Source organism: Coturnix japonica, chromosome 18 (genome assembly GCF_001577835.2).
Source record: "Coturnix japonica isolate 7356 chromosome 18, Coturnix japonica 2.1, whole genome shotgun sequence".
NCBI classification, from domain to species: Eukaryota; Metazoa; Chordata; class Aves; order Galliformes; family Phasianidae; genus Coturnix; species Coturnix japonica.
Window position 1 is genome coordinate 7,460,456 of NC_029533.1, and position 22,628 is coordinate 7,483,083.

The window sequence follows — 22,628 nt, forward strand, 5'->3', positions numbered from 1 at the left end:
CATGACTAGATTAAACAGTGGGCTAATAAAAGCCCTTACATGATTGATGGTTAAGCACTGAGCTGGTGGACACAACTAACAGGGTGAATAATCACAGCGAAGTTCATATTCAGCAGCCCCGAGCTGTATATTTAAATATATTTAAGAGTTTAAGCTCTTTGCACGACTGCAGAGACTAAAGCTTTTCAGATACGTAGTGTTAAAGTAATGAAAGACAGTAACCAGACTTTGCTCATTTCCAACAATGTTTGAGAGTTATTGTAAGCAGACAGTGAACCAGTCCCATTTTGTGTCATTCAGCTGGGTGGAGCTGTGGCACTATACAATGGTCTTATGTTTCATTTCAGGAGCCTCCTGTGCAATGTTCATGCAGCAAATAACACCACAGAAGTGGCTCATGAAAAGAAGAGGGAAAGAACTGATGGTGACTGAAATATCAAACAACCGCCCTCCAGGATGCTCAGTGCTCAATGCTACGTGATGAGATGGTATTAACCTCCTGCAAAGGATGAAATGCGCTGGGATTACATCATTTGCTCATTGCAGATTTTATGAAGAATAAAAAGAGCAAAGGAACAGCAATGGAAAGAACAGCAGAGAGATGAGAAAAAAAGGAAAGAGGTAAGGAAAGATTTACGGATGTTTTAGGTTTAGAGCCCTCTAAGCATCCTCTCATGGCAGTTCACCAGAGTGGTCAGCTCCTGGTTGGCTGTACTTGGTAATGCAGGACTGGCAGAAGCTATGGGTGCAGCCCATGATCCACATGGGGCCTATGAAGTAGTTCAGGCAGCAGCTGCAGCTTAGTTCCACCTCTGCCTGCAGCCACTTGAAGTCGACAGCAGCAGCCACAGTGCGGTTTCGTTTCCCACAAGCCCTGTGCTGCTGCTATGTGTGGGGTGCAGGGAGCCACAGCTTAGGAGGAGCTGTTGTGCAGCCCTGAGGTGCTGTGCCCTGCAAGCCAGCCTGCAGCACTGAGCTCACCAGGGCAGAGGCGAGGAGCTCCCACAGTGCCCCAGGTCTGTCAGAGAGCTTAATACAGGTCAGACAGTTTGGGTTAACTGTAGAAATGAACTATTGCATGGAGCTCCCTGTGACCTGACTTTGACTTTTATTGAGTCTTCAAAAAAGATGTTGTTGCGTTGCTTCAGGGTTTCATTTTCTCAAGGAACTTCCTGATTTTGCAACAAAAGTCACATCAGTGTTGCTGACACAGTGGGAGAGCAAACGCCACCAGAGAAGCAGCCCCATCCGTGAAACCGAGGTTACTGGATGAACTGTGATCGTCTGAGATCATCCTGAATTATTCAGCTCATCTCAAAAGTGCTTTGCTATTTATTTCAGAGGATACAGGCATAGGCTGTTAGATCTGAACCAGCACATGAGCTGGCATTCAAATAGTGTGAGATTAAGTTAACCAGAATGTATCAGGAAACAGAACCATTGATAGGGATTGTTCAAGGTTGAATGATAAGACACAGGCAGAACGATGACCTAATGCTTTTTTTCTTTTTTCTGTGCTGCCATGGAAAGAGTTAATCTTAGGAATCCATCCATATTGGTACTTCCTCATTCCTGTAGAAGAGAACTATTTGGGGTACCTCATACTGGCTGGCAAGCGTCAGCAAGAGGTGGAAGCTTCATCAGAAACTTAAGTTTGCAAGACTTGTTTCTATGATGAAAATGTAACGCTGTAAATGACATTAAAAACATTACATGGACAACAACCATGTCCCTAACTGGACTGGAGATGCAAGCAGGTATAGTAGTTGTCTGCCTCTGTTCCCCCCCAAGAAAGACATCCAGTCATTCCAACATGTATTTTTATCTTTCATCAATCCAGCAGGACATGCTGCATTGTCCTGGTAGGTAGTGATGTCTTTGCCTCTTGGTCACTTATTCTATGCACGCATATAACAGATGGTCACATTTACTGTCAGAATGTATGGCACGGCTGCATTGTCAAGTACATTCTTCAGGAATCCTCAAGGAAATTCATGCCAGTCCTCCATGGTCAAACTTTTTACGCTAACTTTGTTACTTCTTCTGTATAACAATATCCCCACATCAGCATGGGGAGGCTTCATCTGCTCAAAAGCAGAGAATGTAAGGAAGAGTGAATGCACTTCAAAAGAAGGGATACAGATAATTTCTGAATATCTGCATTCCTCTCACTCATTTATTTTGCCACCTTTCCTGCACCTGTAGCTGTTGAAGGGAGAAGCCCTTTGTAGCACAGTCACTGAATGGGCTTAAGCATCATCCCTGCTGACAGAAAGAGGATGCAGACCAGTGAGGAACAGAGCCCAAGAAGTGCAGTTCACCAGAACTCAATGTTAGTCTCAACCAGACAAGGGCTGGGCAATCACTCCATTCAAGGCATCTATCCACTCCCTCTGCTCCCTATCATTTTCACACAGAAACAAAAAATCTCTCGTTGGTGTGACCACGGTGATTCCTGATTTCCTCTTCTTTACAGATATTCCCTGGGGCAAGCCAGCTCGTACTTCATAGCCCTCAACTCTACTTCCAATAAAAACTTGGCCTTGTGGAAATGCATCCTAGAAGGAAGAAAACAAGACATTCATTAGCCAGTGGACAATGCAGCTCTAGCAGACATTATTCCATCCCTTGACATGGAGCAGGAGGAGCTGGAGACAGGTGGGGGGGAGGTAGGGGGGTGTCACTAAACTAGTGACAGGCAGAAAACATAGAACACTCTGAACACTCTGCTTACCAGTGGGTTTTTAAAGTACAGCAGGCTCCTCTCTTCAGAGTCTAGGCTGAACCAGCGCATCTTAAAGGTCTCCTTCTGCTGAAAGTAGATGGTAGAAGTTCTTTAACCCATCGTCTTAACTGGCAGTTAGTGAGTCAGTGCTGTGTGCAACTGGAGATTTGCATTTAGTGGCAATCGTTTGGATAAAGCAGTGAAATTCATTTTACTAGCAATCTAGTCAGGTTAAAAAAAAAAACTACAGTAAATGGACTAATCAAAATCACTGCAGAAAATGATCCATGGGGCAGTGGCCTTTACAAGGAGAGCGTGCATTCAAACAAGATCTAGGGTCTTCCTGTGCTCCTGTAACAGAGCCTGAAATCTCTCTCTCAGTGTTTCAGTAAGTAGCAACCCAAATACTTTCCCACAAAAATAAACAAACAACCCAATCCATAGGTTTAACACTGAAGAATTTGCTGCAGGAAAGAGATGTGACTTCTGTGCTACTAACTTAGAGAAATAGGGAAATAGAGGAGCTGGCATGTGATTTTCTGTTCTAGAGGTAGCCGCAGTTCAAGAGCTGTAATTAGTAGGCAACTGATACAGTAACTCATTTAGTGTTGCCTAACAGTACTTTGCATTTCCACTGCCTACTGATCCATCTTGCTTACTCTTCAAGAAGGATCCTTCTTCCCAGATTTCTTGAGCATGATCCCAAATAACACAACAGATTTGAATACAATGTCATTATGTACCCAGGCAACATACAGCCCCCTTAATAAATCACTTATGAGTGAACACTATAGTATTATCAAATCTCCTTCTGGAAGAATCTTGCTTCTGTGCTATCAAGTGGGTAATCTCAACCTACCTTTGGTCCTGTTTTCTCCATATAACCTTCTTTGATATAATTTCTTGTGATCCGGGGTATGATCTAGAACACACACACATAAATATCTGCCATCTCATTCAGGCTCATTTTTGTGTTCTCTATCTGTCAAAGCAAATCATTGCCAACTTTGGCTTTTAGGGCTTGGGTTTGTCTGGTTGTGTTTTTTTTGGCTGCTCAGCAAAGGGAAGTCTGAATTAAGAAGGAACCCAGGATTTTTGAAAGATTTCACTATAAAAGGAAACAGGGAGATTTTTTGGCCTTAAACATTTACTTCCTTTTTGCATGTTAGCTACAGTGTGACAGTCTTCTTCACCTTCTGTCCATCTCAAGGCTTACTACTAATTTGGCATTGCATGTAGGCTGGCTGTTGTCTGGTTGCTTTTGAAGAGGTGTTTTACCTATCTGTGATAAGAAAAGTGACTGTTTTAAGGAATGTAAAGAAACATAGAAGAAAAAGAAGCAAATTCAGTGATGCAAAGAAACTGCAAAGAAAGGGATAATGTGGGACAGAGCATCTCTGTGTTTACCTGAGAACTGGATATTCCTGCCCCACAGGGAGATGACCAACTGGTCAATGTAAGAGATGCCCAAATGAGTTTTTGTTTGTATTGTATACCATTAAAAGACATACCTTCATTTCCATCTCTAAGACAACTGAATACTAAAGAATATTTGTTGGTGCCAACAGAGACAGTGAGCGTGAGTGATTAGAGTGATTATACACCATTGGTATAGCTAAACGCAGTTATATTTTGAAAAGCAAACAAAGATTTAGCTTTCATATCCTATGTCAACCAGAAGGAGGAAAAAAAAAAAGAATGAGGATGTGATTGTCAGCACTAGCTGTGCAGATATACAAGCTTCAAATATAACAAATAAGAAGGGAAACCAAAGCACAGTCCCCTGACATTACTTAAGTAAGCATCACGGTCTCTCAAGTAGGGTCTCTATCTGTTTCGTGCACAACTGCATCTGCTTTGCAGATCTGTTTTTTCCCAGTGTTGTGTGGAACACAACAGTTCCACTAACATCTATACCAGCTTTATGTGTTTTAAAGCTGCTGCCTTCAAATCACAGTATTAGAATCAGGCTGAGGCACACTAGGAGCCCAGCATCACAGCTTGCCTCTTTCTCCAGAGAAAGCATGATGACAGCTGGCATTTCCAAGCCTCCATGCTGCTGTTTGAGCACCTGGTTCTGGCACTAGTGGGAAAATGCTTTCCCATAATGTGTTTGCACAGACTGCTTCATGCCTTGTTAAGTTCTCACCTCATGCTCAGGGAGAGCTGGGAAGGTTGTTCTGAGATAATGGTAACGTGCTGCCCGAATGGCATTGAACCAGTCAACAATCTCCTAGGGAAAAGAGCAAATACAAACATAAAGACAAAAATAACATGAAGGGGTAAGAATGCTGGAATAGTGCTCGTTCCAAAATCTCTGACATTCACCTTTCCGCTTTCGTGATAGACAAAAAGGTTCCTCGTTTGACCATCTGTCTTGTATGTGATCTGCAGCCCGTGAGCATGTTGGATTTTCTCTGCCTGGAACATCACATTCAGTTTGTCAATGCTGATAACAGCTTTTGGACCTTTGGGCTGTGAAAGTGAAAAGCATCGCTGTGTTAAAATGGTCTAAAGGAAGGCAATGGAGGACAGATGAGCTGAGAACTTGATCCTCACTGATCAGAAAGTGTCTGATAATTTGATATACCTGGAGTATAAAAGCCCAAGTTATGTGCTACATAAAATCACCTACATGACCCCCTTTCCCCAACAAATATTTGGCTCTGGAGTGACATGTCTGCACTGCAAACATCCTCTCACCAACTTCATGGAAATCAATTAGCGACCCTCCCATGGAAGGGGAACACGTTGAAGGTGTTGCTGCATAGAACTGATAAGAGAAAATCTTGGTAATGTAAAAGGTAGCAGCTGCTAACAGATCTCCTCTTCATCTTGCTACTCACCATCCATTTCCTTTGCTCACTATGGAAAAGGAGGCTGCAGGGAGGTGATGAAGGATGAGAAAAAGGCTTAATTCCAAAAGAGCGATTGTCTAAGATACCACAGATGTTAGTGTGGAAACATCTGGGTTGCTCCTAATACAGGCTGCTAGAGACAAATCTATCTGTGCTGTTTCCAACTGGTAAGGAGCAGAGCCTGAGGCAGGATGTGGACCAGGTACCTACAAATGACTGGCTGGGAACTCACTTCTTTAGTGTAGTACTTCATCACCCCTTCCCGTGCTGACAGAAGAAACCTCCTCTGCTTGAACTGTTTGCTCTCCCGTCCACGCTTCCAGAGGAATCCTTCATGGCTACCTGCATATTGGGTGGAGACAGGAGTCACACAAACACAGCACAGCAGCTGCATTTTTATCTAATGTGCCATAGAGTTTCAAGTTTCTTTTCCATCCATTTTCACCTCAAACAGAACAAACCAGTAGGGAACTACAAAACTGAGATCACATAGATGAGCTAAATGTACTTTGTAAGTGCTGGGAGCCTCTTCTCAAAGTTCCAGACTTGGAAGGGAGAACTGCATATCCAACATTTCATTCAATGCAAGCCATCCCTAAAGACCTTCAAAGGTGCAGCCAAAGTACTGAGCTGTTGGCCTTGAAACAAATGCCTTTTCTCTGGGAATCCTAACTTTTACCTGCAGAACAAGGATCTTGGCAGACTCGGGTGGCAACAAACTCCTCACGCTCATATTTAGCTCGAATCCATTGTTCTCTTAAAACTCTGAAAGAAGAAAACATGGATAAAGCTGATCTGCCTCTACTCTATTGTCACCCCAAAGGACCTGCAGAGGGAAGCCGTAGTATGATGGCTATAAAGGTTTGCTGCACTGAGTAAACAATCAACTTACAAGCAATCGCAGGACTGGGGGATGTAATAATAGGGAGGGACTTTTGCTTCATATTTAGCTTTGGCACAGAGATTCCCGTGCTTCTTCATAAACTGAAATAAAAAGAAAATCCAGTCATGTCTGCAAATACAAAACCAGTATCGTGTAAAGAACACAAAATGAAACTTGGATCAAAGGGAACACTGCACATTCTGCTCAGTCTCACCCTCACTTTCAGCATCTCTGGAGTTTATAAATTCCCTTTGCAACTACAGTTTGCACTATTTAGATAGCTGGCCCTTTGCAGGACTTCAAGTTCTGAACCAGATGGGAGGGAACACAAAATCGCGGTTGTTAATTAAAATGACAGAAGAGAGTAAGAAGAAAATATACTTTTATGATCTCCCTTTATCTTCATCTATCCCTAGAAACAAATTATGGTCACGTTACTAACACGTCTCAACAGAGAGAAGACAGGTTGAAGCAGTATTTGAGGTTATTTCATTGCTATAGGGAATGGGGGATCTGGAAATATCGGTGGGCCTCCAAGCTTTGACATGCAGATACCGTGTCCTTCCTAGAGACACAGTGCAGCCTGATAGAAATACAGCCTCCTATCAGTGTAATTTCATTGAGTAGGTCATAGAAAAATCCCTGCAGTTCCCCATGCAGTTAACTTTGCTCTGTACAGCTCTGTTCCTCTGTCCGCGGTGGATGACACAAACTCTGAGTCACAAGTTATGCTGAAATATGGAGAAAGTAAGAGAGTTATTCCTTTTCCTCCCGTACCTCTATGAGATCGTTCTCCCAGAAGTCCAGCCGAAGGGATTTGACCCTGCTGACTTGAGGAAGGTTGCGATGGATCCCGGAGCACATCAAACAAATGAAGATTCCAAGTTTGTATGAAGCCCACTCTGGATCTAGGCAGAAACAAAGAGAATGTGCTAATAAATGGGAACAGGCACAGCCACTGATGCACGGGTTTCACACCTCATGCACCAAATCGCACCCGCTGTCCGTGGCTGCCGTTTGTGCTCATTTAGAGGAACAGCACCTGCTTTTCCCACTGAGGAATTCAGTGGGAAAAGCTCCGTGAGCTTTTTCACGGAGTATTTGTTTAAAAATTAATGTGCCCGCACCGGCAGATGAGCGGCGATGTGGCAGCCAAGCTAATTATTAGTTCATCGTGGAAAATTCTTGCTGCTGAATCTGGAGGGCTATTTCGGACAGCGACAACTACTAAGAGCACACGGGGACCGCAAGTAGAAGCTCCCGGCTGCCGCAGCCGTATCCAGCTGATGCTGAGCGGCGCTGCAAGTGCACCAGCAAGTTCATTTCCTCCGGCCGCCTCTCCCTTATCGCATCGAACGGTCGGACGCCGCTTGGCGCTTCTCCGCAGCCGCTGCGGGCAACCAACCGCCTGCCGGCTCCGGACGCGGCTCGTCCACCTCGAGCTCTCGCCGTGCAGCAGCCCCGCGGGCTTTGGGCGGCTTGTCCGGTGCGCCCCGAGCTCCGCAGCCACCCCGCCGGCTCAGCCCCTGCCTTGCGGTGCGGTGGGAGCCGCACACAGCGCTCATTGCCCACTTCCTGCCCCGCGCCCCTCGGTGCTCACACCGCCGTTCCAGGTGCCGCGCGGCCGGGTCCACCCGAGCGACCTCGGCCGGCGTCGGGACCGCGGGCACCGCGCTCCTCGGGAACCGCCGCTCCGCCCCGCCGCCACTGTGCCACGCGAAGCGAAAGGCGACGAGATACAGAGGAACCGACCGAAACACAGAACGGCCGCGCCTCGAACCTGCGGCGGGATGGGCGGGCACCCGGACGGCGGGCACGGCCCGGCAGCTCCCGCTGCCCCCGTCCGCACCGCGCCAGGGGGCGAAGGGCGCGGCGGCTGCGGGAGGAGCGGCTCGTCCTTACCCGGCTCCCCGCAGTCGGCGCAGCGATCGTTCCCGTTGAGCTTCAACAGCTCCAGCAGCAGCGTCTTGTTGCGGTCGCGGTCCATCATCGCCGCCCGGCGCGGAGCTCAGCGGGAGGAGCCCGGCGGGAGGTTCGGCCCCGGCGAGTAAAAAGCAGGAACTGGAGCCGAGCCCGACGCCGCGGGGCGCTCCGTCCCCTCCCGCCGCCCATCGTGGCCGCCTCGCGCAGAGGGGCCGCCCCGGCTCCACGCCAGGGCCAGGGGCTGCGGGAGCGAGCAACCGCCGGGACTGCGGGAACCGCGCAGGAAGGGCAGCGAGCTGCGAGCAGCACGGCTGCAACAGCCCTACCGCAACAGCCCTACCTCACTGAGCATGAAGTTTCTCTTTCTTCAGCGTCAGCCCCGTCCTTTCTGGACAGCGATTTTTTTTTTAGGCATAACAGCGGTACGAGTCCTCGCTTCAGCCTCTGGTCACTTAGTCCTGAACTGACACTACTTAAGTTCCTGACTAGCCCAGTATTATAAGTAAAACCATCACATGCAGAGGATCCTTAATTCAAAAGGGCTGCAGTTGTTCTCTTAAGGTAACTGTGCACAAGGAGTAAAAATACTTGAATTCCACCTTCCCTTTTGGACTCAGCACCACAGCTTGGAGCCTCCTGAACGGAAGTTCTTAAAGCAATTTATTAGAACCAGACAGCCAACGTCAGAAGGAGCTGGTCTCCCACTCCTCATTTATCTTTCCCATCTATTTCTTAAAATAAGTGGTAGTTAATAGAGCCTTTTTCTAATCTGTAGGTCCACTGTAATTACCTACAGCAGCGATCCTATTTTTTTTGTAAGAATAAATACAGAAGTCACCCCAACCATTGATCCATTAAAATTTTAACAGCCACCACTTTATTTCACTCATTTGATAGTTCTCTGCTACTGAAAGAGTAAAGTGTAAAGGTTATTTACAGCACCGATATTTCAAATAATTTACTGTTTCCATAATTATTCTTCATTCATGGAAAACAAGAACTGAATGTACCAGAGAACGGCCTTCCTTATTACTACAGCATCACAGAGATAAAACAGAGCACCACTGTGCTGCAACAACCCCTGTTTGAGAAGAATAAACAGTGGAAATGCAATGCAAAGTCAGAAAAGAACATGGATGAAATATTTATAGTTAAGAAAATCCTCCAATACATTTTCACAAATGGAAAACATGTTTTAGACATCTCTGACATGAACAGTAAGAATTCTATCCGATGTATTGGTGTATAAAAACAGATGCTATCACAAACAATGAGGCTGAATACATCAAATACAAAATGAAGTATAAAAATAGAACACAATATACAAAAGTGGAAGTAATTAAATATTACTGAACTTGAAGTAATACTTGAAAAATCGTTATTTACAAAATCACGCCAAATATCCGAGTTCATCTTGAACTACAGGATTCATTTCTCTACTCTTTTAAGGAGATGAACATGCAGATCAGCTGTAAATACGAACGAAGTGAAACCAATGTATACAAATATATGTACATGGAGGCACAGTGCTTTGTAATGACTTGGTTACCCACATATTATTGAGCAGGGATTTGCTTTTAGTCATTTACATTTCAGAAGAACAGTTGCTTTCTCTCCCTATTCCTTTCTCACTTTGGGTTATTTAACATATATGCAAATTCTGAATAAATCAAGCTCATTTTAATCAATCATCTCCTCAAAGAGGAGGGGAATAAGAAAGCAAGCTGTGGAAGTTGTGGCAATTCCATGTTTGAAACCAACAAGGTAGTACCAATTAAATAGTTGGTGCATTTAATATTCTAAATGCACGCACTGGACAAGCACCAAACCCACATTTCAGATGTGGAGAGCAATATTATAACAATAGATATTTACATTATTTTAAATAATTATAGAAATTTCATATACAAATGGCTCTGAATATACAATAAAATAACGTGGTTAAAAAAACCCTGCGATTATGGTGAGAACACCATCAGGCACAAAGTATTTCTGGTGTTAGTGATCCTAAGGGAAGTCTAGAGACAGAGTGTTTATCGCTTGTCTGGGTATTTCAAGATGAATCCCTTCGAGATAATGCAAAAACCTAAAAAGAGAAAAAGGAAGAGTGACCACAACATGCCTGAATTACTTCCAAATGGCAGACAAAATTTGTGTTTTGAAAAGCAGCATCCAGCTTTCTTGTCTAAAAAGGTTTACGAAAATATTTGACTAAAGTTCTTCAACCACCTTACATACTGAAATACAGCAAGGTTCAGGAAAACCAAAGCTTACCTTCTTTTTGTCTTTCCTTGCTCTTTAAGCTTCTCAGACCTACAAATGCTGCGAAGAGTAGGGAGATACTCAAGTATGCTGGCTTGCTTATTTCCAAGGTTTAAAGGAGCTCTGGAAAATACAGTTCTGATGACTGACAGCCTCTTCTGTGCTTTTTTGTGGATGCTAAAATAGAGAACAAAGCTTTACAGTTTCTTGTACAAGAACGTATTTGCTACTTTAAGATCAAATCCACTTGCTTAAAACTTAAGGAGATATTAATACATCCTTTAAGTTTTTGTTTTTCATATTAGAGTAATGGAATGTAAATTGATTTAAAGTATATAGATCAGATTAAAGACTCCACCCCTGAATATTACAGTCAGGGTATTCAAATGTTATTTTTGGCAGCAACTGCTAAGCAGTTAATTTGAGCTTGCTTAAACAAATTCAACATCTTATTCCAGTGCTCTCAGGCCTATGAAAACATTCATATTGGCACAGGACCTGAAGCTGCCCTACACACTGAAAAATGCTCTTCTGGACAAATAACTCCGGAACTATTAGTAAAGCCTTACCTTAAATCAGCTGACTGATTGAAAGACACAGAATTTCTTGTGTCTGACATATGCAAAGTCAGTCCCTCAAGTCGATCACTTTCAGGTGTATTTCTTGTGCTCAAAGAGGCTTCCAAGCTTTGAGAAATACTAACAGAACATTTGTTAAAACTGAGCGCTTCAATAGCTGCTTTTATTTCACTGCAGCTCCGAGAGCTCCACCAATCAGTATTTTCAATACTGAATTCGTCACACAGACCATTTTTGATTTTGCCATTCATCCAGGTGAATCTTTCATCATTAGAGAATTCTAGCGGCTCCTTTGCAGTACTGTTTACACAGCAATCCAAAAAAGACATGTCCTCCACAAATTCAGTCACTGAATTCAGACACTGAAGAACAAGAGCAGATCTTCTACCATTTGATGGGGTTTTGCTTTTCTTTTCTTTTCTATTATTCAGTTTTGATTCCTCCTCATTCACTTCAGCACACGGCGTAGGACTGTCTGATGGCAAAGTTAGGAATTCAGCTGAATAGTTCAGTCCAGTATCAAATAAGTCACTGTCATCCAATTCTTCAAGTCTTTTCTTGTTCTTTGTCTTTTTAGATTTTTTTCCAGAGTTACTTTTCCCATAACAGTAACTGTTAATAGAACTGTTTTTTGAAGAAACTACAGTAGTCCTTTCAGGTATAGTATTAGATGCTTCAGACTGATTTGAAAGGTAATTCACTGGTAAAGGGAGAAGAAATTCAAGATTACTATATATAAAATCCACATTCTTCAGCTGGAATTCTGTGAGAAGCTGTATCAATTTATTCCAGTCCTCCTTGCTTGTGATCGTCTGCTGTAAAATAATAGTTGTAGAATATTAACATACATATATTTTAATATTCTAAAACCAAAAAAAGAGAAAAGATTTACTTCTAAGATAAAGTTCATAGTGCCAATTACACTGAAATGTCTCGCAGTTGTTGAGGTTTTAGCCAGTCAACAAAAAAATACCTTAAGAAATGTGAACAAATCTTCTGATGGCAATAGGATATTCTTAAGGCCCAGCAGTGTCTCTACACAGCCTGTGTCACATTTAGGGAATTCCTGACGTGGGGCATCATCTTGAGAAAGATCCATCTTGGCATCTGTTGGCTTCTCATAATTAATTACTTGATCTGCTGGATTTGTCTCATCTCCTGCACAATGACAATGTTCTTCACTTGAAAAAAGTTACATCATAAACTTACTGTATTTTTCCCCCCCATCCAATTTTAATCTTAACAGAAAGTTCACATCTACTCATCCATTGTTAAGAATGATTTCATTTAATCAGTCTTCTTAAGATAGGATATAACATTTAAAAATCAACCTACCGTGAAGCACCAAACGTTTGTCTTTCAAGTATCCACCTCCACTTCTAACCCAAAATTGTAAGTAGAGAACACTTTGTCTGATATCGCAGTTATTTGTGGATAATAGAGCAGCTAAGTCTTTTACATCTGTTCGTAGATTCTCAGCCAAGCACAGCACTTGCAGGTAGCTAGCAGCATTCATCTAAAAGTTAAACAAAAACCACTGAAAACAACTCTAAGACTAAGACTGCAGTGTTGCACAGAAGCAAAACAAACAAACAAAAAACCCCAACAAACTTGCAATACATTTTTTCTATGGATACATTCCATCAGATAGTTATAAACTTACAGTAACCTTTGCATTTTAAAGCAGCTGAGAAATACTTGATTAAGGACATAATCCACATTTCCAAGCATAGACTTACCAAGGAAGGAGTTCTGAAGTTGATTTCTTCAAAATAGCCATCAAACATTAAGCTAAATGTTGGATCTACATAAAGAGATATTGGTGAACTGTTGTGACATTATGTTCAAAACAGATTATTTTCTTTACTTAAATACTCAATGGCTTTCTTTGTTGTTTCTGTGCCTTATATTTTTTATTTAGGAGCTGCATTCAACCATTCCCATTTAAATTATTATCATTATGTAGGCTTTTCTGTCTGCAAAGTCTAATTACAGGAAAAAGCTCTACTCACCATTGGTAGTAAGAATTACAGGTCTCTTTGCAGTTGCCATGAATGTCTTTATTGCACTTAGAAATCCTGCGTCTTCATCAAATATTATATCTACCTATAGAAAACACAAATGAAGTACAAAATACCAACAGTATGACTGCAGATGCAGTAGCTATTAACTGCAGAGTAAGACTTAACACTAATATCAATTTACTGAAGAGGCACAGGCAATGGCAGTATAATGCATCAGACAAACTATGCCTGTCCGCACACATCATCATGGGTGTTTATGGTAACTTTTAATGTGTATAGAGCAGATGTAGCATACAACTATTAAAGAGCTGACAGTCAAACTGGATTAGCAGAACTCTGCAAACTGACAGTTGACAGAGACTGTAGGTAGCTCTGTTATCTTTTAGTTTTCAAAATAATAAGGAAAAAAAATTACTGGAAGAAGAGCGCTCAGGAGGATGGAGGCATTAAATATTGAATGCATTTTTTAAATAACTGACCATCCCTGCCTTTGAATCTGCCTAGAAGTCCCACGGAAGAAGGAAATAAAGTTCAGTTATCTAAGCAGAAGGGATGTATTGCTCACATCAGGGTGTTTCACTCAAATGTTACCTCTTCAAAAAGTATGAGAGATGTCGCACTTTTCCTGCTGTGTTCTCCATCTTCTACTTCTTTGCTTATTGACTTAATGTGAACATTTTTTTCTTCCCACAAATTCTGCGCATTTCCTGCAGATGGGTGAAGAATTGAGCAGAAAGAAGGACTGAAACTACTTAAACACACTCTAAGTTGTACTCTACAAAACACCCAATACACAATCTGCTTAAAGTCTACACTGACACAAATTTTAAGCAAGATCCCTTTTCTGATGTCTCTTCATGTTTTAAAAGAAACTACAAGAAACTCGCTGGGAATGTACCCAGCACTTTGTTCTTGCATTCCTCCTCGTTGTCTCTGAAAAAACAAAATAGAGTAATAACCATTTTCTATGTAGGTATACAATAGTACAGCACAGCTTTTCCATCTTTAATGATAATTAACTATTAATTAGTGACACCTACCTTTATTTTTTTCTTGAGCTGTTACTGTTCCTTCATTACCTTTACATCTGGAGGGCATTTTGAAATAGTTTGCAAGTGTTTTAGGGGGGAGGCTTCGTTTCAGTCCTGCTCCTTTTGGTGACAGTGGAGGTTTTCTTGGTGAAATAACTTTCTTTGGAGAGTACATTTTTTCTGCAAGACATGTTTATATTAAGTTTGAACTGTAATCCCAAGATGACATTTCTCAAGCAAATGTAGAGCAAAATCAAGTTTTGTTTACAGTACAGGACAGCTTTATGTACTGATTTCTGCTTACTTTACTTTTCTTCTGCTCAGGGAATGCTTTCTGTTTATCTCTCCATTCAAAGTTTCATAGCACTTATTCTAATGATACTGAAATAATTTAGGAAGAGGATCAAGAGTCATTCATTTTGATAAAATCATTGATTTGGCACATAGTTGTGTTAACCTATGGAGTGGTTCTTGTTATTGCAGGGGCCAGATAAACTTTGCTATCTTAAATAATTCATGTTTAAGAATTGTTTTGGGAACTCAGCTCCTAAAGAATACCCACAGAACTATGAAACTTACTTGGTGACTTTGCACTGCTGCAGCTGTTAAAAAAACAAGGCTTATGTGCATTGATGCTTTTTTTGTCCACTTGATGAGACTGAGTAGCTTCTTTTAGTTGAGACAGTATCTGTCTACCACTGCGCTGGCAAGAGGCATTGACTTCAAATATCTGCAAGTGTATTTAAGTAATTAATAATAAAGACCTCTTGTAATACAAGTCTTTTCACATCACTACATACAATTAAGAAAAATAGCATTGACAAAAACTCCACCGACCTTAAAGCCAAGCTCCTGAGCACAGGCATACACTGCAGCTGTTTTCCCCACTCCTGGTGGGCCAGTAATCAGGACTGTATTACAAAGGTTATTCTCTTCCTCAATATCAGATTTAAAATCAAGGCTATCCAAAGAATCTGTAGAATTATTTAAAAGAGAAAGGACTGTTCAAATCATTATCAATTCATATTGTTTTAATGTCAGCTTTAAGGAGAAGCTACATGTCACTGTGAACTCTATCAGCACCTTCATGCACTTTGTCCTCCTTTTCCCCTTTTTGATTTCTCTTCTCTTCCCAATCAGCTCTTTTTTTCCATTCTTTTAACCAGCTATAAGAGGAACAGAACAATAACAAAAACATTATTACAGCTGAATAAAAGTAAATGAAAAGATGGAAGAGAATATTGAAGAGCAAAAAGGACCCCACAATAAATTAAACATACCTGCTTTATATCCTAACAGGCTATAGAGTTTGTTTCTGCACGTCAATATAAACCTTAAGATCAGCCACATAGTACCTTCCTTAGAAATGTAAGAAATTTCTTACAGTTAAAATAAAAGATCTTCAGGTTTGATTATTTTATGAAGAACAACTCCATTCTCTGTTGTATTAGTTGATTTGTATAAAATTAGATCACTTTGTGACCTATTTAAATTGCAGAAAATACTTTGTGAAATATAGTACTGTGTGCAAGATGGACTGCTCTATTACATACCAAGGTACCACCATCCAAGAAACTATAACTAGAATGTAATTCATATCAACTGCTAATTTGTTTCTGCAACTTTTTGGGAGTAACGCAAACCAAAAGCCAGACACACCCCGCCACAGTGTAAAATAATTATACTTAAATTGTAAAATGGTGTTCTGAGTTACTTTAGGAATGGTTCTAACCTATGTAGCCTTTCAATTTCTTTCTTGTTCCCTACAAGTTCACTGGAGTCCTGTGGCTGATACTTTTCTGTCCAGAGCACATCTTCAACACCTACAGGAAAAAAAAATAGCACTCGATTAAAAAGAAAATTGACCACTATCTGTTACTCATGTCCAACTATAGGACTTGTACAGGGCTTCCAGTGAAAAAAATCACAATTTCCTCAATACAATGAGATCTAAAATCAGACAAGAGGAACACATTTACCTGAATGTGCATCTGTCTCTGATAAATATTCAGTATCTTCTGTCCTAACATCTGCTTTCTGATGTTTGTTTTTCTCCAGGTGTATTGTTTGTTCTGCATCTGCTTGCTTTCCCCCAGGTAGAGGAGTGATAACACTCCTGGAAGCTCTGGATTCTACCTCAGTCTGTGTGTTCTCAGTTTGTTTTCTCCTTTTCGATTTTTGCTCATCCTTTTCTTTCCTTTTCCTCTTGGTTTTCTTCCAGTTGTCAGGAGGTTTTTGATTTACCTCAGCATTTGAAGAGGCATCTCTGTTTCCTGCGGGGGAAAAAAAAAATTGAAAAACCTCCCTGATTTTGTAAATGAAAAAACAAAAGAATTCAAGCAATGGCTATTCTATGGCCACTACAACTGGAGTTCAAGCCACGTCTGTAGAATTTGGTGAAAATAACATAAAAAAATGTGGGCCCAGCTTTCCCCCCCCCCCAACAACATTCTTTCATTGAAACATTCCTGAAGTGCCAACTTGCCTTCTTACACGGGTTTACATATTTTACCAACCTTGCATACTGTTTTCTAAAGCAAACAGAGAGGTTGCTTTTTTCAGAAACTTGTAGAAGTGTTTTCTCACAGGAAACTGAGAGTTAGAAGACACGATCTCCTCTAGCAAACCCTTCCTGAATGCCTCAGAGAAAACCGGTCGTCGGCCAGAGAACTGTAATACAAAATAAAAGGTCCCTTAAAAACATAAAGGATGACAATTACAATTTTGCATAATTTAAGATAACAGCGGTAGCTGCCCAGTTAAGACCTGAGGTTTGATTAGTGACAAACTTCCTTGACTTGAGAATTGCCTGGTGTTACACACAGACACAACAGAAAATAAGCAGACAAAAATCTCTCTAACAACGAAGAATTCAAACCACGGTTTGTTGCTTTTGTGTTGCTCCCCCACCCCCAAGTAACAGAAATAAAATTATTTTTCTTGTAATAAAACCTTCCATTTTGAAGCACTGACCACAGGTGCAGAACGGCTTCCAATCAGTTCTGACTTTACAGTGGAAAATTCACCAAGCGAGATGGCAATTTTTGTGACATTAGTGACTTCAGTACTTAGTTTCCTTAGCTTCGTTAGTAGAGGACACAATGGTGACTTCAATTTCCACATTGGGCAAACTGGATGAGAAAAAGAGGAACAAAAAGCCCCGTAAATCTGATAAACAGAGAAACAACAACAGACAGAAACATCCCACAGTAAGAAAGCTGTAGGTGGAAGAGCGTTTACTCATGCCACAGTCAAGTCTACTCAATTCATACTGCATCAACTTCATTGTCACTAATTCCACTTCTCTCTCTTGAGAAGCACTTTGCTTTTGTCAGAACAAAACGTCTTCTGCCCAAAGTCCAACATGATTAATATTCTCCAAATTAGAACTTGAAACCTTTTGAATATTCTTTCCCTTGCCATCAGTGTATACATTAATCTTGCACCAGTTTAATGGGAGAACTATGTTCACAAAGCATATCCCCGAAGGCTTCTTTTGTTTTCTTATTGTATTACAAAACAAGAACGAACTATCAATTATTCCAGGTAATAAGCTGTTTTTCAGCTTCCCTCTTTCCTGAATAGATTGCCTAAAGTCTACTTCAAATCACATACATTTATCAATAACAACAAAAGCTTACAGTCATCCTTCTGCTGTACGTGAACAACAGGTTTGAAATGTGAGCTGGCTAGAAGGTACGCTTCCATTGCTGCTGCTTTCTTTGCAATCTGTCTTTTCAGTAATTCTGGCAAACCACTCATCAAAAATTCACGTTTTGCTCTGAACTGATCATCATCTTGAGAATTCTCAGATGCATCTTGGCTTTAACGACAACAGAAACAAAAGATCATTAACACTACCAGGTATATAAGGCTTATGACAGAATCTAATCACGTTCTATGCATGAATTTATGATGTCTGGAAGAACTGGAACCAACAGCAATTTTGAACACTGACCTGCTATCATCAAAAATCACAACCGGTTCATCTGTAGACTTTTGCACATTTCTGCCCAGGAATGAAGGAACGTATCCCAATTTTCCTTCAGAGAAACAGCAAAAATAACCATGATAGGTTGGCACCGATTAGCAACTCTCTTTCATCATATGTGCATTGTAACTGGGCTTTCATGTTCACTGTCTATATATTTTATTTAGTAACCCAAGGGAAGCTCCATTTCTAAGAAAAGTATTTTAATAAGATCCACTGCAGTTATATTTCCAGTTATTTCATAAACATACTTTAGAGCCTGATGAAATAAATTGGTCGATAAACTTTCTCGTTAAATAACTCATTTAGTAAAACTCAATTACCTTTTGAGTTCTTAGAAACCTTCAGATTTTTAGACTTCCCCAAAACATCATTTAAGCTTCGAAGATTCTTTTGCTTCACACCCTGCACTGTAGTGCTGTCATTGCTCTGGCTTGAATGTAGAATTATTACTGAATCCTGGTAGAAAAGGAAACAAACTTAGAAAGGAAATGATTTTCCTCCTTCATTAGCAACACAATTTAGTGACAGGTATTGGGGAAACTTCTGCAAAGCCCAGAAGTTACCAAATACCATTTGAAGATTACTCTGTAATCGCTATCTACCTTATTTCATACTTAAAAGTGTTTCTACAAAACATTTTTAATGCTTAACAAAGTCACGAGAACTAGAGAATGATTTCCCCATAGAATACACAGGCTTACTTCATTTTCTTGTAACGTTTTCTTTTCAGCAAGAGCTTGCTGTCGAGATGAGCGCCTCACAGGAGCTGCTGAGTCCTCATTAACCTTTGATCTGTTGTGCTTTATAGCTTTTGCTTTTTCAACCAGCTGTTTTGCTTTGGACACGTTTTTAGAAGCAGAGCTTATCTATTGACAAAGTACAAAATAACCAAGATATCTAGCAATTAATAGCAATATCTTCACTAAGTGTTCCACATTATATTATCTCTAGTGTATGATTTCTAATTAACATTTGCTTGCATTGGGAAGAAAGTGAAACAATCAGAAGGAGAACACTAGGGGTAGTGGGAGCCCTACAGGGGACTGTCCTGGTCACCCACAGGACAAATGAGATCTGAGCAGTGATGTTGTTAAGCATCAGCTGTTCTGCTATGCCCAAATGCTACATCCCACCTCGAGAACTTGCCAAAGATGAGCATGCTATCCTATCTGATTTCTGTTGTTATATTCACACAAGCTGCTATTTGTAACAGTTTAAAGTCAACGGTACAGTAACTGTACAAGAAACTAGCTCAAATGCTATAGTAAATTCCAGTAATACTCTCTTTCAAGTGGACATTTGTGTACTACCATGCTTTACTGTATTAAACAATTTGAATGTTAACAATTATATGCATTTAGTAAATGACAACATACTGAAACACAAGCTGTTACATGAATTACCTTTTTATTTTTGGAGTTAAGCTCTTCATTATTCTTTGCTTCACTTTTATTTGATTTTATAGTTGCATTGATCCGTGTAAACCTCATTCTAATTAGGGAAAAGTGTTATAAAATCATTACTGTTTAATGAAAGGAATCGTAACTACAACTTACTCTTAAAATACTTGCAGGAAAACAAAACAAAATGCATAAAGCCAGAATATATTCCAACATGTTTACCTTATTGGGCTGTTCTCATCGGAGGGCACTGTAATCACCTCAGCCTTATACACGTTACTTTTCTTTAAGGACTGCCTGCTTGTTTTTGGTGTGGAAGTCTGTACAGGCCACACACTTTCATCTCCAGAAAAGTTCCTTCTAATTTTGTTCTTTTTGGGTGTAATAGTTTTGGATGTGTTGGTTTTCTTTTGCCTCAGACTCCTCCTCAACTCTTTCACTTTTGGACTAGATGAAATTATTACATCCAATTTACTTTCCTTCACCTGATCACAATCTACTGATTCTTTATCTTCGTTATAGTTGCTTGTACTTGAGATACATTTTTCCTTTGCTCCCAAAGCCTTGTTTCTTTTGCTTCCCTTCTTCTGAAACTTCCGCGGCCTCTTGTTTTTCGTTCTGGTGTTTCCAGGACTAGAACTCATGCATTTGTCTGCACCATCTTCTGGTAGCCCACCTTCTAATTCCGTATTTAAAACACTGTCACCCTCGGGTCCTTTCTTGTCTTTTGAAGTCCTCCCAATGACTTGCTTTGCTTTCCCAGGTGCCTTTTTAACTCCACTTTTTCTTACATCTGATGTTGGTTGCCTGAACGCTTTCATGAACTGATGCCTTTCTTCCAGAGTAGATTTCATCTTCAAAGAATCCGATCCTGCAGTCTCTAGTATCGCTAACTCCAGCTCCTCTTCCTCAATGACTACGTTAGATTTTCTTTTCAGGGTGAGCTGCTCAGTCTGCTCACTCTCCACAAGAGACGGGCTGCTTTCTTCTTCTACATATACTTTCTGCTTCAGAAAAATGGAAGCTATTTTCTTAGAACCTTTTTGCTCATTATGTAAAGAACCTGATTTGGGGGGAACGGAATGAACTTGTGCAAGAACAGTTACTGTTCTAAGCGGTAGCTGCTGAAATTCCTCACACTTTTCAGGGTCACTATTACTTCCACTTTTGTCCGTTTCATTGACAGTAACAGAACTGTCCAGCATTGGCTTTGTACCTTCAACATCCTCTACGTGATTTTCTCCTTGGCTTTTCAAGAAGTCCTCAAAGGACACTGTTATGATACTGTCATTTGCCTGAGATGTTTTATCATCTGTGAGTACTTCACAACTTGTGTCACTAATAACATCATCACATTCTGCTGCTTTAGGAGATTCCTTCTTTTTCTTACCTTTAGTTTCTTTCCTACACTTTTCATTCAGCTGGTTCTCAAATGAAAAACTCCCAGACGAATCCACATTTACTTTGTGCTTCCTTTTCCTTGTTTTTCTTATCCTATTTTTTGTTGCATTTATTTCAGAACCAACTTTCTCATCACTTTTAACACAGATGTCTGTATGTGAGAAATCCTCACCTTGCTTATGACCTTCAGCTAATTCCCCTCCACCTTTCCAGTCACCTAAAGCACACGTAGCTATGAAATCATCACTGTCTTCTTTTAGCCTTGTTGCTTCTATGCTGTCATCACAATCAATTTCTATTGTGCGTTCACTCTCCAACTCTTTCATTTCTCTTTGCTTATTATTTACACGAGTTCTCTTCCTTTTCCTCTTTGGCTTTGGAGATGCTATATAACAATCCAGGTCGTCACTGAATTCTGCTGTAATCTCCCCAGCTGCTGTTGCATGTTTCTCAGCTGCAGGCGTCTTCTTAAAGTAATCCAAGATGTTGTTGGCTTTTGGAGGCGATGACACTTTACCTCCTGCTTTCGCTAATGGTGAGAAATACCTCGTGATGGTTTTCACAGAGCCATCTTCCTCTCGCCGTTTCTTGCACGGCTACAATAAAAAGAGAGCTCTGTGTCAGCCTTGGCCATTAAAACCTTGAGCTGCGGTGTGCTGATATCAGGCACTTTGCGATACAAGTTTACACAGTGACATTTGTGCTCTTGTAAAAGACAATGAACTTATTGACGTGAGTCCCTGCTCACATCGCTCAGCGCCATCCTGCAGGAGCCGCCCCAGCTGGATTGGACAGGGGTGACGGTTCAGAACAGCGGGACATCGACATTCAAACCACCACCCAACGCCCGGGACCTCCAGCACCGAGCGGACCGTCAGCGCAGCCCATGGCCGGGAGCAGCGCGGCTGTTTCACCGCACACCGGGGGATCCTGGCGGTGCACCCGGCAACACCGGAGGGAAACGGCCCCGCCGGGCAGGGCGCGCAAAGAGCAACGAGAGCAACGAGCGCGACGCATCACGGAGCCGCAGCGCCGCCCGCTCCCGGGAACGCGGCTCATCCCGTTCGGCCACCGCCCCCACGATCGCACCGAGCCCCGCGGAGCCGCCCGTCCCGGCACATCCCGTCCCGGCACATCCCGTCCCGGCACACCCCGTCCCGGCACACCCCGTCCCGGCACACCCCGTCCCGCCGCACACCTGCAGGTCGCCGTCCCTCCCGGACTCAGCCGAGGCGCTGCCCGCCGCACGCCCCGCACGCACCATGCCCAGCCCAGCCCGGCCCGTCCCGGCAGCGCGGGTCGCTCAGACGCGCCGTGAGTCGCGCGGTGGCGCCATGTCCGGTCCCGCCGCACGGAGCGAGTGACTGACAGGGGAAAAGCGCGCGGAACGATTCGGAGCTGCGCGCGGAACGGGGCGGCGCTACAACACCCACGTGACCCGCTCGCTCCGCCAACCGCCACGCGCGTTTTGCCATCACGTGATCCCGGCGGTTGGCGCCCCGCCCTCGAATCTCCGGTCACGTGACGGGTTGACGCTCCTCCCGCCGCC

The 22,628-nt window shown here is 42.0% G+C and overlaps 2 protein-coding genes across 5 annotated transcripts; both read right to left on the reverse strand.

Annotated features, from left to right (window-relative positions):
- Window positions 1-1,314: 1,314 nt before the first annotated feature.
- Window positions 1,315-9,142, reverse strand: ADAP2 (ArfGAP with dual PH domains 2). 3 transcript variants are annotated; one of them, XM_015879623.2, is made up of 10 exons: window positions 8,369-9,142; window positions 7,244-7,374; window positions 6,476-6,567; window positions 6,263-6,348; window positions 5,816-5,925; window positions 5,054-5,200; window positions 4,875-4,958; window positions 3,585-3,647; window positions 2,735-2,809; window positions 1,315-2,558 (listed from the first exon to the last, which is right to left on the reverse strand). In XM_015879623.2, the coding sequence occupies exons 1-10, from the start codon at window positions 8,454-8,456 to the stop codon at window positions 2,340-2,342; spliced, it is 1,095 nt and encodes a 364-aa protein (XP_015735109.1). In that variant the 5' UTR covers window positions 8,457-9,142; the 3' UTR covers window positions 1,315-2,339. The 3 variants fall into 3 exon arrangements, with proteins under 3 accessions (XP_015735109.1, XP_015735108.1, XP_015735112.1); XM_015879622.2 differs by having other exon boundaries at window positions 2,735-2,812; XM_015879626.2 differs by lacking the exon at window positions 8,369-9,142 and adding an exon at window positions 7,594-7,914 and having other exon boundaries at window positions 2,735-2,812.
- A 101-nt stretch (window positions 9,143-9,243) lies between these two features.
- Window positions 9,244-22,546, reverse strand: ATAD5 (ATPase family AAA domain containing 5). 2 transcript variants are annotated; one of them, XM_032448317.1, is made up of 23 exons: window positions 22,278-22,546; window positions 19,901-21,675; window positions 19,682-19,769; window positions 18,980-19,144; window positions 18,599-18,734; window positions 18,243-18,327; window positions 17,926-18,107; window positions 17,258-17,415; window positions 16,801-16,954; window positions 16,264-16,557; window positions 16,017-16,107; window positions 15,368-15,450; window positions 15,122-15,258; window positions 14,864-15,014; window positions 14,294-14,464; window positions 13,845-13,960; window positions 13,242-13,335; window positions 12,969-13,033; window positions 12,564-12,745; window positions 12,203-12,389; window positions 11,221-12,041; window positions 10,664-10,828; window positions 9,244-10,475 (listed from the first exon to the last, which is right to left on the reverse strand). In XM_032448317.1, exons 1-23 carry the CDS (start codon window positions 22,341-22,343, stop codon window positions 10,397-10,399), a joined length of 5,445 nt encoding a protein of 1,814 aa, XP_032304208.1. In that variant the 5' UTR covers window positions 22,344-22,546; the 3' UTR covers window positions 9,244-10,396. The 2 variants fall into 2 exon arrangements, with proteins under 2 accessions (XP_032304208.1, XP_015735097.1); XM_015879611.2 differs by having other exon boundaries at window positions 11,221-12,044; window positions 12,203-12,387; window positions 12,565-12,745; window positions 22,278-22,542.
- Between the last annotated feature and the right edge of the window lie 82 nt (window positions 22,547-22,628).

Excerpts from the sequence above, each read along its gene's own strand:
- ATAD5 (XM_032448317.1), bottom strand. The coding sequence starts at position 22,343 with ATGGTGCGTGCGGGGCGTGCGGCGGGCAGCGCCTCGGCTGAGTCCGGG. Across the intron at positions 19,770-19,900 it reads GATGAGAACAGCCCAATAAG|AATGAGGTTTACACGGATCA; the intron begins GTAAACATGTTG and ends TTCCCTAATTAG. Across the intron at positions 13,034-13,241 it reads TGTAATTCTTACTACCAATG|ATCCAACATTTAGCTTAATG; the intron begins GTGAGTAGAGCT and ends CTCTTTATGTAG.
- ADAP2 (XM_015879622.2), bottom strand. The coding sequence starts at position 8,456 with ATGATGGACCGCGACCGCAACAAGACGCTGCTGCTGGAGCTGTTGAAG. Across the intron at positions 5,926-6,262 it reads CCAAGATCCTTGTTCTGCAG|GTAGCCATGAAGGATTCCTC; the intron begins GTAAAAGTTAGG and ends CCCAATATGCAG. Across the intron at positions 2,559-2,734 it reads TGTACTTTAAAAACCCACTG|GATGCATTTCCACAAGGCCA; the intron begins GTAAGCAGAGTG and ends TCTTCCTTCTAG.